The sequence below is a fragment of the Netta rufina genome (assembly GCF_964035555.1).
Source record: "Netta rufina genome assembly, chromosome: 7".
Taxonomy (NCBI): domain Eukaryota; kingdom Metazoa; phylum Chordata; class Aves; order Anseriformes; family Anatidae; genus Netta; species Netta rufina.
Window position 1 is genome coordinate 12,271,752 of NC_140130.1, and position 11,768 is coordinate 12,283,519.

The 11,768-nt window shown below is 40.6% G+C and overlaps 1 protein-coding gene across 3 annotated transcripts in view; it reads right to left on the reverse strand.

Moving 5' to 3' along the window:
- Positions 1-11,352, reverse strand: part of LOC311211219 (L-threonine ammonia-lyase-like) — a 31,984-nt gene extending 20,632 nt beyond the window's left edge. Inside the window, exons 1-3 of one of the 3 annotated variants that reach the window (XM_084289805.1) lie at positions 11,138-11,352; positions 6,998-7,024; positions 3,233-3,575 (exon numbers count right to left, since the gene is read on the reverse strand). In XM_084289805.1, the coding sequence (XP_084145931.1) occupies positions 3,233-3,575; positions 6,998-7,024; positions 11,138-11,238 (471 nt within the window). In that variant the 5' untranslated portion in view covers positions 11,239-11,352. Of the gene's footprint in view, positions 1-3,232; positions 3,576-6,997; positions 7,025-10,943 lie in introns of all 3 variants that reach the window. The other 2 variants (XM_084289803.1, XM_084289804.1) reach the window with 2 other exon arrangements.
- Positions 11,353-11,768: the final 416 nt, after the last annotated feature.

An 11,768-nucleotide genomic window follows, 5' to 3' on the forward strand; every position in this document is an offset into this window, starting at 1 on the left:
GATAAACCGAAAACTAAGAAAAACCTTGCAGACTCCATCAGCTCCCTGTTGAAGGAGGCATGACTGCTATGTGTGACCTCCAAAAAGGAAAGTTACATATTCAGTTTCTTTGGAAATACATGACAGCATGCTGTTACCTACCAGACTCCTGTGGTTTATGGAAGTAATTTTCAAACTTGAAACGGTGAAGTATGTACAGCATGGGACTTCTGAAAATAGCATTGGTTTTGGTCTTGATCAAATACAGATACAAAGGTAACTACTTTCACGAGAGACGGATTAAAAGAGAGCTTGACAACATATTCAGTATTTCTATCAAAAAGTGTCATGCATGTTACGTAATGTATCGGATATGTGCAATATTTGCAATCTGATATGTACTAGCAATATGTGTCAGATTGTGGGACTTTCAAAGAGTTAAAAATTTCTATAAACTAAATATATCTGAAATGGATACTTGCTTTAATGTATGCAATTAAATTAAATACTTCAGATGAGTGTTTCCAGGCTTTTTAGTGCATTTGGAAACATTTATTTACTTCCTCACCCATAGGTGGGGCCAGATTCTCTATTTTGCTTCTCCTGCACTAGGAGCTACACCACTCATCATAGAATCGTAGAATATCCTGAGTTGGAAGGGACCCACAAGGATCATCAAGGCTAACTCGTGGCATCACACAGGTCAATGCTTGCTGCTCTCTTTGGAAATCTGTCTGCAGAACTGAAAGAATGGAAAGTGCTTAGGAAACTAAGAGAAAAACTGTTTCTATCCTAAACAGTGTGAACTACGGAGAATGCCTAAACAAAACAGAAGAGTGCTGGACAGGAAATGCTGCCTTACTGGGTCTTCATATACCTCACTAGTTTTATCATATCAGTTTTTGTAGAGCATCTTGGATTCTAGAGTGAATGTTAAGAAACAAGATTTAAAAAGATGAATCCTGTGATTTTGTAAAATTGCTAAGTCTCCTACATTTTAAGATATACATTAATTAGTCACAGAAGTGGTGTACTTCACATGTATCTTTTTTTTTTTTAAATTTTGATATTCGACATTTATTTATTTATTTATTTTTAATGTTATTTTTTTCCTTCTTCCTTTAACTGGGGCTTATTTTTGTGGCCTAAATACAACAATTACTTCTAACAAAGGAGGTGTCAGTGCTATTTCCAGCAGTACTGACCTGATGTATGACCTCGTAAGAGTCATTGAACCATCCTGTAACTTTTCCTTTTTGTCACCTTGGTCTTATCTAGGGACTACAGATGCTGTGTCTAAGGTACAACACAGAGCAGCATCCATTCTACATCCATAAAACTAACACAGAACAAACAACCTTTTAAGTTCCTATACCGACCAAATTGAGTGCCCAATTTAATGCTCAGTCCTTGCTTCCCTTTACCTACTACCTCCACAACCTCTATGACCATCATACATCATGTCATGCCTCAGCTTCAGGCAAGCTGCCGCATAAAGATCCAGAAGGATGCTTCATCCATGGTCTTACCTGCAGATTGGGAATCTCTCTGCAAAGTTTTTGTTTATTAATTAACTGAACAGTTTTTAGCTATACTTTTTTTTTTTTTTTGAATCAAAAAGAAAGTCCCTGAGGGTGGTTCTTACCTCCCACTGATGAGGATTTCATATAAAGTTTATCTGTGTTTTTGACACTACTGTGTGCTTTCAATACCTTCCTTTTGAATCAGTGCGTGAAACAGATACTAATGACTTTTCCATGAAGATTACTTGGACTAGCAACAGCCATAGGCTATTTTAACACTAAAAAAAAAAAAAAAAAAAAAAAAGGGTGTTGACTTTACACTATTCTGATCATCCTAAACACAGTTCATAAAAAGAGACTGAAGAAAGTTGGCCTGTTTAGCTTGGCACAGCAAATGCAGAGAGGGGATACAACTGTGCTGCATAAATCTGCCAGCAATGCCCAAGAGAAAAGAGCTATTTAAGTTAAGGGGCAAAGCTGCCTGAGAATAAATACTGTGAAATGGCCAAATAGAGCTTAACTAATTGTGAGCAGGAACACTACCAGTTTATGAAAAGTTTTCTGTTACACAGATGCCTGCAGGAGCAGAACATGGAATCCGTGGCTCACCTTTTCCCACACTAGGATGTGTTGGTTTACTTTCAGAGCAGAAGCCACACTTTGGGAGCTTAGGGAATGGGGCCGAGATACAGACTGTACTGTGAGCTGCTGGTCAGATCCATCTGAGTTGAGAGTGTGAATGAGATCCTGCAATAACCCATGTGGCCAAGGCTATCCTTATTCAGGGAACTCTGAGCCAAAAAAAGTAACACTGCAAGTAATTATGGTATCTCTAGATCAGCAGGCACCATCTGGGAACCAGCAGAACTGCTGTGCATTGCAGATTCAACCAATTTGCTCCAGGGAGTGGGCACCAAGGTCCTTTCCCTGTGCAGGCCAGAAAGACAATCAGCAGCCAGTGAGGTTGGCAGTGTGCCCGTGGGGGTCAGTGACAAGGAGACATTCCTCCAGAGAGAGATCTGGGGCTGCTCCTCTGAACCACCGTTTGCCAAAGACTTTTTCTTACCCACTACAGGGAAAAGAGGAGATTAGCCACAGAGGGCCTACAATCACCCTCCTGAAGAATTCCCAACAGCAGAAATACACCATGAATTAAATAGCTAAGTCACTGCACTTCTGTATGCTTTAACAAATGTTTTTACATATGCAATGAGAATGTCTCCATCATTTTCATACCTAGACTGACCAATAAGGGTGTGCGTGTATCTCAATATCATTGCTTTGTTGAAGAGGCATGTGGCAGAACCACCTGGTTACAGAACAGATTCATCCTTGCCAGGTTTCCCAAGCTAAGAAGGAAAATCTGATCCTTCAAACTTCCCACATATGTGGGCTACTTCCAAACCAGACCCTCTCATCTGACTGCTTTTGCAACAGTGCTAGTCAATGGTCTCCAGCTCAGATTCTTTGTCGCAAGTGTTTTTTTTAATACCACAGTGCATTAAGTCTATGCCTAATGTGGTTTATCCTTTGTTTACAGGTCACTGCAATCTTTGAGGATTTAGGTTAATGTAAACAGGTAGGAAGAAAATGATTATTGACAGTTCACAACAACTAATACGAATGTGAGTCATTTTACACAGATCTATCTGCTGCAGATAATGCATACTCTTCTTTCATTTCTGACCAATTTTTATGAGAGAGTATTCAAAGCCATAAGAATTCCCTACCATGCAGGGTGTTTTCTGAACACCGCTCTGAATTTTGAAAGCTGCTGCACTTATGTCTTCAAATCGAATCAGCTTGTTGTGGCTTGACTGGCTGGTCCTGGTGCTTGACTGAGGAATGAGGGAAAGGGCATCCCCAAGTAACTCCTCGTTACAGCTGACTATCTTCATTTCCCAGGTCTTCACATCCCCATTAAGGTAATCCTCTTCAACAAAATCTTTCAGTCTTTCAGGGTTGATAGAGGGTGGCCTCTGCCCAATGTGGCCATTTCTTACTGGCCCATCCTTACAACGGTGAAGATCACAAATTGCCGGGGCATCTCGTTTGTTGATTTTATTGTCATCCCTGAAAGCAAATAAAATAATTTTGTTAGGAAAGCTTGATTAAAGGCTTGACGTTTAGCATTTAAGTTGCTCTTAAATCAGTTACACATCTCAGTTGCTCTTCACAAGCCTCAGATGAGCAGACTAAATTATTAATGTCTTATTACCTATCTTGCAGGTAGATGGAAAGATACTGTAACCAGCCAGCTTTTACAAATGCCACAGGTAACCTGCAATGTAGACAAACTCAAAAACTGCCATAACCAAATAAATAGGGAAGATACAGTTCTTGCTGTCTGGGCAGGCAGACCTGCTTAAGTGCTTGGTCTCAGCTGGTGATGGTCCTACTTCAGTGTTGCAGGAATTCTGAAATGTGAAAACGTGTTTGCTGTATGCAATTCTAGGTTTTCCATGAAGTCACTGCTACGGACCATTCCCTAACACTTAATAGCAATAACATGATTGCATTGCAAACAAAAGGTCTGCTTTTCTTCTCGTGCCTACTTGTCGCACATACTCTTGTTGTCAACTGCCTTGTGATGGGAAGGAAATCACTCTGATAAGAGACAGCAACTATATCTTACTATGAGCGAAAAGACTAGGACTCCTGATCTGTGACCTAACACTTCACAGATAAAAGCACCTCCAGATAATAAAACACTGTGATGCCACACAAACCTCTTTCCCCAAGGAACCTTAGAGACAAAACCTTTTGCTACAAAGCCTTGCACTAGTCCTACCTTAGGCTGTCTTACTCTATGGTCTACAGTACTCAGGAGTTCACAGAGGATAAGATAGGATTTTGCAGCCCTGCTAACAAATAAAATCAAAACTTCCAGAAATTCTCAGAATTTGCTGAGTTACAAGGAGGAAACAAAGCATTAAGCAGAAGACCAGAGATTTGGAAAAGAGCTGATACCTAGTCTGGTCCACGGCTACAACTACACAGATGGTATAGTCTCTCTACACAAAGTACTCAGTATTAACATATTTAGAAGAAACAGTTTTCTAAAAATAAGCATGTTAAATTATTATCAGAGATTTCAGCATCACCCCTGGAAAAAACTACCAGTTTTTCAAAATAATTAGGATTTAATCTATGCAGTTTTTCATCAGCAGGGCTGGTTGAAACAAATACTATCCTAATTTTAGAGCAGTGATCTCTGCAATGTGCATGGTAATCAATTTCAAAATTAATTTTAAAAACATTTAGAAACAGCTGCTTTTTAAGCAATTGCTTCCCTTTTGACAGTGGCATCCATTTTCTTTGTGGTCCCATAAGCTATGCCAGCAGCTCTGCTTCCTATTATACTTCCAGTTGTCCCACTGAGGATCTCACATAACAATGTAGGCAGCATAAGAGGTTTTATTGTTTAAATCAAGTACTATACTTAAAAAAAAAAAAAAAAAAAAAAAAAAAAAAAAAAGAAAAGAAAAGAAAAGAAAAAAGACAGTTTTAGTGGCAATTTCTTCTCTCTCCAAAATTCCTGAGTTCAAATGTGTGCTTGCAGCCCAGAAAGCCACCCGCATCCTGGCTGCACGAAAGGCAGCGTGGGCAGCAGGGTGAGGCAGGGGACTTTTACCTTCTGCTCTGTTCTCGGAAGACCCCACCTGGAGCCTGGTTTCAGCTCTGGGCCCACAGCACAAGAAGGTCAGGGATTTATTAGAATGAGTCCAGAGGAGGGCCACAAAGACCTTACAGTGGCCTTCCAGTGCCTAAAGGGAGCCTACAGGAAAGCTGGGGAGGGACTCTGGCAGAGAATGTAGTGATAGTTTATTGAGTGGATCTATTCTACAATTTTCTGCATTTCTGCTCCTTTGGGGTTAGAGTATTGGAACATTTCCTAAGGATGTTAAACTTCCACTGTCAGTTCTCACGCGTATTAGTGATCTTAATGCAAATACGGGAATCAGATCAAACTGTCTCCCTGTGAACTTGTTATGGCACAGCCCATGGCTCTGGGAACCAAACGGGGCCATTGCATAAACAACAGCTACCGTGACCTAAGAGGCCACAGCTCTGATAGGAGTTCACACAGACACACACACCCCCCCGCAAACAAATGAATTGTTTTCTAAATCACACTAGCCTGTGGCCTCTCAGAAGAGAAGAGCATATACAACTTATCTCTAATCATGTAAAATGTTTAGCAAGCATTGGCAAATAATGGTATTTCTTATACCAGTTGTATATAGAGAGTGATATATATATATATATATATATATAAAATATATATGGATCAAAAACTTGTGATTTTTCTAGGTGATTTTTTTAATGACTTGTATTTGAGACAAGAGATAAACTCCCATTTTTCCCCGGTTTCTTTGGTAATCAAAAACTGTAAAAATAAATAAATAAAAACAAATCCAGGCAAATATGACTACAAAAACTCCACCAACGAACCAGTAAAGTACAGAAAGTAGAAATTACAGGGCAACACCACACTAATCTAGTGCCATTCAATACTTTACCAGCAAATACAAAGACCAGATTTGGATGCTGATTCTGGGCCCTAATCTAGGATTTTTTTATTTTTATTTTTATTTTTTCACAGAACAAAGGAGGTTTTTTGCATCAATTACTCTCATGAGCAGTGAATATTTGTGAAGGTCCCTAATGGAGACAACACCTTATAGCCATAACAACAACAAAAAAATAAGTCAAACATAAAAAGCGTATAGTCTTTTCAAGCATGATACAGGTTTCAAACAGATTTGAAACATTAACATCTCAGCATTTAATATGGAAACTATCATCCATTTGCATCTGAAAGGTCAGCAGCCTCATTTCCAAAGGAATATCACCATGCTTTTGTATATGCTATTTTCTTCAGATGAATTTTTATTCTCCATCTATGCATGTACTTTTCAGTTACACCAGTGAATGACATTTTTCCCTATTGAACCCACCTGGGTGAACACACAAGCCTTCAAACTCACAAGGTAAATAGTCATTTTAGGTTTGATGATCCATCACAAACAGGCCAGTAATAACCCTGCTGAGTTAGATGTGTTTCTCTCCTCTTCATATGTTTCACACAGATACCTCAGTGCACAGATTAACTTAATATGAATTTCTTTTACAGGAACGGTCAATGCAGGCAGTGGGGCATGCAAATGCTCACAAAACAAACAAACAAAACAATGTGAGTTCGCATGCACAGTAACAAAATATGGCATCTTTTCTAGTGATCATGCCTACAAGACAAAAAGGTTGAGCCAATATAAATACAAACTTAGTGTTATAAAACATTGTCACTTTCAAATGAATTGCTCATTCCTTTTTTGGAATTCGTTTAGGAAAGTTTTCATGAGGAAGTCTGATATTTCCAGCATAAAACAAATATCTAGCTGGCAAGTTTTGTTACATGTTATAAATCACGCCATTTTACCTTTGAAGTGATTAGTAAAAGCAAACATGGAAAAAATAGTTTATAAACCTACTTTTTCAAGAACAGCTGCTCAGCATAACTGAAAAGAAAAAAAAAAAAAAAAGAGAGAAGATCTGTATACAGACATTCCACGAATAATTAAAGAACTGGAAGAAGTATCATATTTAACAAAAGATAACTTTAAATATTTTGAAGTCTCAAAGACAGTGTGTGCTGAAATGCACTATTAGGGTGACAAAAACAATTCAGAATAAACAGTTCTGTTTCTAGACTGTTTACTTGAATATACTGATATTTTTCAATTCAAATATCATTGGGAAAACAAGTTTGGAAAAACAGCAATATTAATAGAACAATCATTTATTAAAACCAACAAAAATAACTCTAGGAAAAATCAAACAGTGATAGCACATGCTATACCTACACACCACAACTGTTGTCTTTTTTACAGGGAGAAATAAATGCCTATGCAGTTATCCTGCAATAATGACACGCTTGCATGTCCCAGTCAGATGAAGCTCATGCAGAATGGCTTCCTCAGGTTCCTTGTGGAAACAGATTTAATAGATTAAACTGATAAACTGGATCTCTTCAGCTTCCAGAACTGAAGGAGCAAAAAATCAAAGTCACAGATGTCCAGAAAACAGTGATCAGAGAATGATCACTGTTTCTCCAAGCATAAATTTTAGGGGGATATCGTATGAAATCATCAGACAAAAATTAAAAGAAAACCTTTTCTTACTGAAAATAATTATTTCACAGAACTCATTGCCATGGGATGCTATGAAGGGCAATCATACAAATGGCTTCCTAAAAATGCTGTGCAGCTCTGTGGAGTTAGGTCTAACAGTGACCATTACATACATCGTTCAAGGAGCAATTCTTGATTCAGGAAGACCCCAAGCACTTGCTTGGCAGACTTCACAAGAGAATATGAGAGAAAGCACTTTTCTTGCGTAGCTTATATTTTTCTCTAAGCTTCTGTTACTGGCCACCACTACAGAAAAGATAAAGAGGTGGTTGTCCCTTTGCTCTGACTCACTGTTGCTGTTCCTACAGCATTTCGATTTGTTGACATACTTAGAGCCAGCATTGGGCCTGTTTGGCAAAATAAGTCCCAACAACTCATTTCAAGGCAGAAGAAAGGCTGAAAACTCAGCATTTCTTCATTTCCACAGCAGTTTTTATCATCTGCATTCACAATGATGCACAGTCACCTTGAACAGGGTTCTGAAGCAGAAGTTCTGTATTGTACTTGAGCACCCTTAAAGCTCTATGCCATGATGGGAAATTCAAACCTCCACACTTCAGTTGGACTGATCAGTGGCATAGTGCAAACTAGTGGCTAGTGGTAAGCCTGAATACCACTTCAAATCATCCCAGTGAATTAGGACTGGCATGTAATTAACAGCAGCACATGCGCATACATGCATATGCATGGCTTTTTTGTTTCCTTTTTTTTTTTTTTTTTTTGGGGGGGGGGGTGGGGGGGTGGGGCAGGGAAAGGCACTTCCTAAGCACATACCGAAATGCTGCCATCACCTTCAAGCTCTCTGAACACCAACTTGTAGCTCACTGAGCAATAGGCACTGGTGAGATAAAGCTTTAGACGTACTTGTCATCTGCTTTGTGAATAAATGGACTCCGATCTTATGCCTGCAAGTTCGGAGTACTTCTTACAGGAAAAACAGACCCCCCTTTGAAGTCACTTCTGCCTCATTCCTCATTCACGGAATGTAGAGCAGAGATGGGTCATGGACTGGTTGGGGAGTAGCCAGCTGCAGGCACCAGGCAGTCTGCTTGGCTTCTGACAGAGAGATGCAGCTGTGACGGCACCTCCTCTCAAAGGAGTGAGAAAAAAGTAATCCCAGGAGAGGACAGAGAGAGCCCTTTCCCTCATCAACATCTCTCTTTTATCCAGGACCTCCTCAGCTCCATTAATCCTTCTTATTCCATGTCCCCAGCCTCTTTCTCCTCTGCTCCTTCCAGATGCTGGAGCATTCCACACCCTTCTGGAACCCTCCTGATTTATTGCAATCCTTTTTCCTGATAGCTCCTAAATCTTCCTGTTCCATCCCAGCTCATTTTGGCAATGTAAATCCCTGTGAGCTCTCCTGTGTTTGTGAAATCCTCGCTGGCTGCTTTCATTTTGTTTTTTCTCCAAGCACACCCAAATGCTGCAATAGCAGTGATTCTTACAAGTATCTCAGCAGCTTGTGCAAGTTGATCTTTATGAAAGAGAAATTATGGAAAAATGAAGGCTTGCTTTAGATACCCAATCCCATGCAAAGGTTCCTAAATCACACAGGAATCAATAATATCCTTCCTTAAACAGAAATACAAGTCAGTAAATATTAGCTTACCTTTGGTAAGATTGAATCGATAGAATCTGGGGCACAGACAGATAGTGATTTGCCTAAGACTCCCACAGGAAGTTCATAGCAAGGCTACTTATTAGAGTGTCTTAAAGATGAAGAGATCATGGCTTAGTTAGCAGCCTGTATGACACGAGTGCTAGAGGATGTAAGCACCTGTGACCATCCACCACAAACAGGTACAAAATAACCAAGCCTTGGGACCGAGCCCACGGCAGGCACCTGTAACTCTACTCACCCTGTGCAGCATGATCCCACAAAACTGTGTGTTGCTACACCAGCAGTGAGTGCAGAGAGCCCAGGCTCATGCAGGGAACAACCAAGCTGCATTATCACTTCTGAAAAAAAATGTATCTTTAGCTTCAGTAATTCACATTGACCACAGCCTGAGCCCAACACTGTATCTGCCTTCATCTCTGGTTATAACCCATCGCTAGTCTTCTGTACGTGCTACTGAAATGTCATTGCTTGCTACTAGCAATAGCAACGAGGTGTCAGCTGCTAAAGAGATAACAGGAAAAAACAATCTGAAAGCAAGGGGAACTCAAAAGGTCACCCTTCTTGGTTACCTCTGCTTCAACACCTTCCAAGTGTCCCTCAAACTGACAAATTCCTCTAAGTGCTTCTTAAAGATTCACATTGTGAATGTCAAACAGTCAGTATAAAGCACTGCACACAGCTTGGCAGTTAAAACAAAACTCTTACAGAAGTTAAACCATTTTCCTCTTTAAACTAAATCTTCTCTGAATTTAGAGGTTCTCTTGTGATCAACACATCCCATAATTCACCTATAATAAAGAGTGAGTAACATAATCCAAATGAGAGGAAAGGCCAGTCCTGTGATTAAAGGACTGACCCAAGATTCTCAGTTCACTGCAGCTATGCGTGACCTTGGGCAAGACATTTTTTCAGTGCCTAACTGCAAACTTCTCCTCCCCCTTGGTCTTCTTTTTCTCCCTCAAGCTGCCCGTTCCATGGGAGTTTATATTTATTCAGTGGACACTGAGCCTGCTTGAAATAAATTGTTTTAAATACTACAAATATATGCAACTACAGATGTAAACAAAGCAGGAGATGGTAATTGCACCTTGTTTATCCAACATCAGGCAATACCAGCTTCTGATCTTGCTAAGAGTGGTCAGAAAACAAAATAGGGGACCAAAACAGATACTGAAAAGGCTTCGAGTGAGGTTGTGCCAACACAGCTATGTCACGGGTGCACACACACTCTGGTCAGTGCAATGCAGGGGCTCTAGATGTCTCCTAAATTGTCTCTGCACCATCCATGCCTGAGCACAGTAAATCAAGTAGACTGTACGCACTAGAACAAAGATAACTGCAGAACACCTGCAATAGCAGAACGCAATACTGGCTGTCCCATGGTAGATTTTCAGCAGTCCATTGGCCTGCCTAGGCTTATTCTACGACAACACTCATGAAGTAAAAAAGCTGAACATTGGCTTAAAGTACTCACAGCTCCACTGCTTCCAGTGGATGACTCCAGAATCAACTCAGTCACAGAACCTTGAGAGACATTGGAAACTTATGAACAATTTCTTTCTTTCTTTTTTTTTTTTTTTTTTTTTAATAATAAAGTAAGGAAAAGTAAAAAGAAAGCATTACCTATACAGCATAGCGAATAAATAAACAACGAGGTGAAGCAAAACTCCAACTACGACACCATAAGGAGGCAGGAGGGGTCCGGGGGATGTCATGTCCATAGGCCTGGCCCTGGGTGGACCCCGAGGGTTGACCATGGCCCCTAAAGGGGAGGAAGGAGCACTCTAGTTCTAAGTCAGACAGCAATATTCTCCAACCTTTGCCAGAAAGGATCGTATTCTTCATCTTCCCTGGAGTGGTCCCTGGGAGTTCTGTTTTTTAACACCCTGGAGTAGATAAACTGTGCCGCAAAATTCATTGTAATTCCTGGTGCAAAGGAAAGCTGTGAGGCTGCGGGCAGTGGACACACTTGCCTGTGAGAAGTGCCAGCCCTGCACTGCCAGGATGGGGAAGAGAGGCGACTTGCTGTAAGCAGCTCTCCAACGCTCCTGGGGGAGGGGAACGACTTTCAGAAATGGCTGCTGCTATTTAAAGAGATTATTTCAGAGGCCAACCTGCCCTTGTCAATTTGAGTCAGGGCCTGGATTATGCCTGGGTGACGTTCTGTTAGCAGGACACATGAAGCTTTACTTACTTACTGCTTAGCTGTGGAGCATGATCGGGGCTCATTGCAAGGCCCATGATCTAACAGCGTGCACTGGGGAGACAGAAGTAGCAAGGAAGGGCCAACTTCTTTCTGTGGTGTTTCAGCCAGGTGCAAGGATCTGTTAAGGCAGCACCTAGGGACACAGGCCTTCGTGATTTCGTAACCAAAAGACTGGTTCCTCCATTTGGGCCTTCTCTTGGCAAAGTTGTAGCAGAGGAGAGAGATATGCAGATCATACAGAT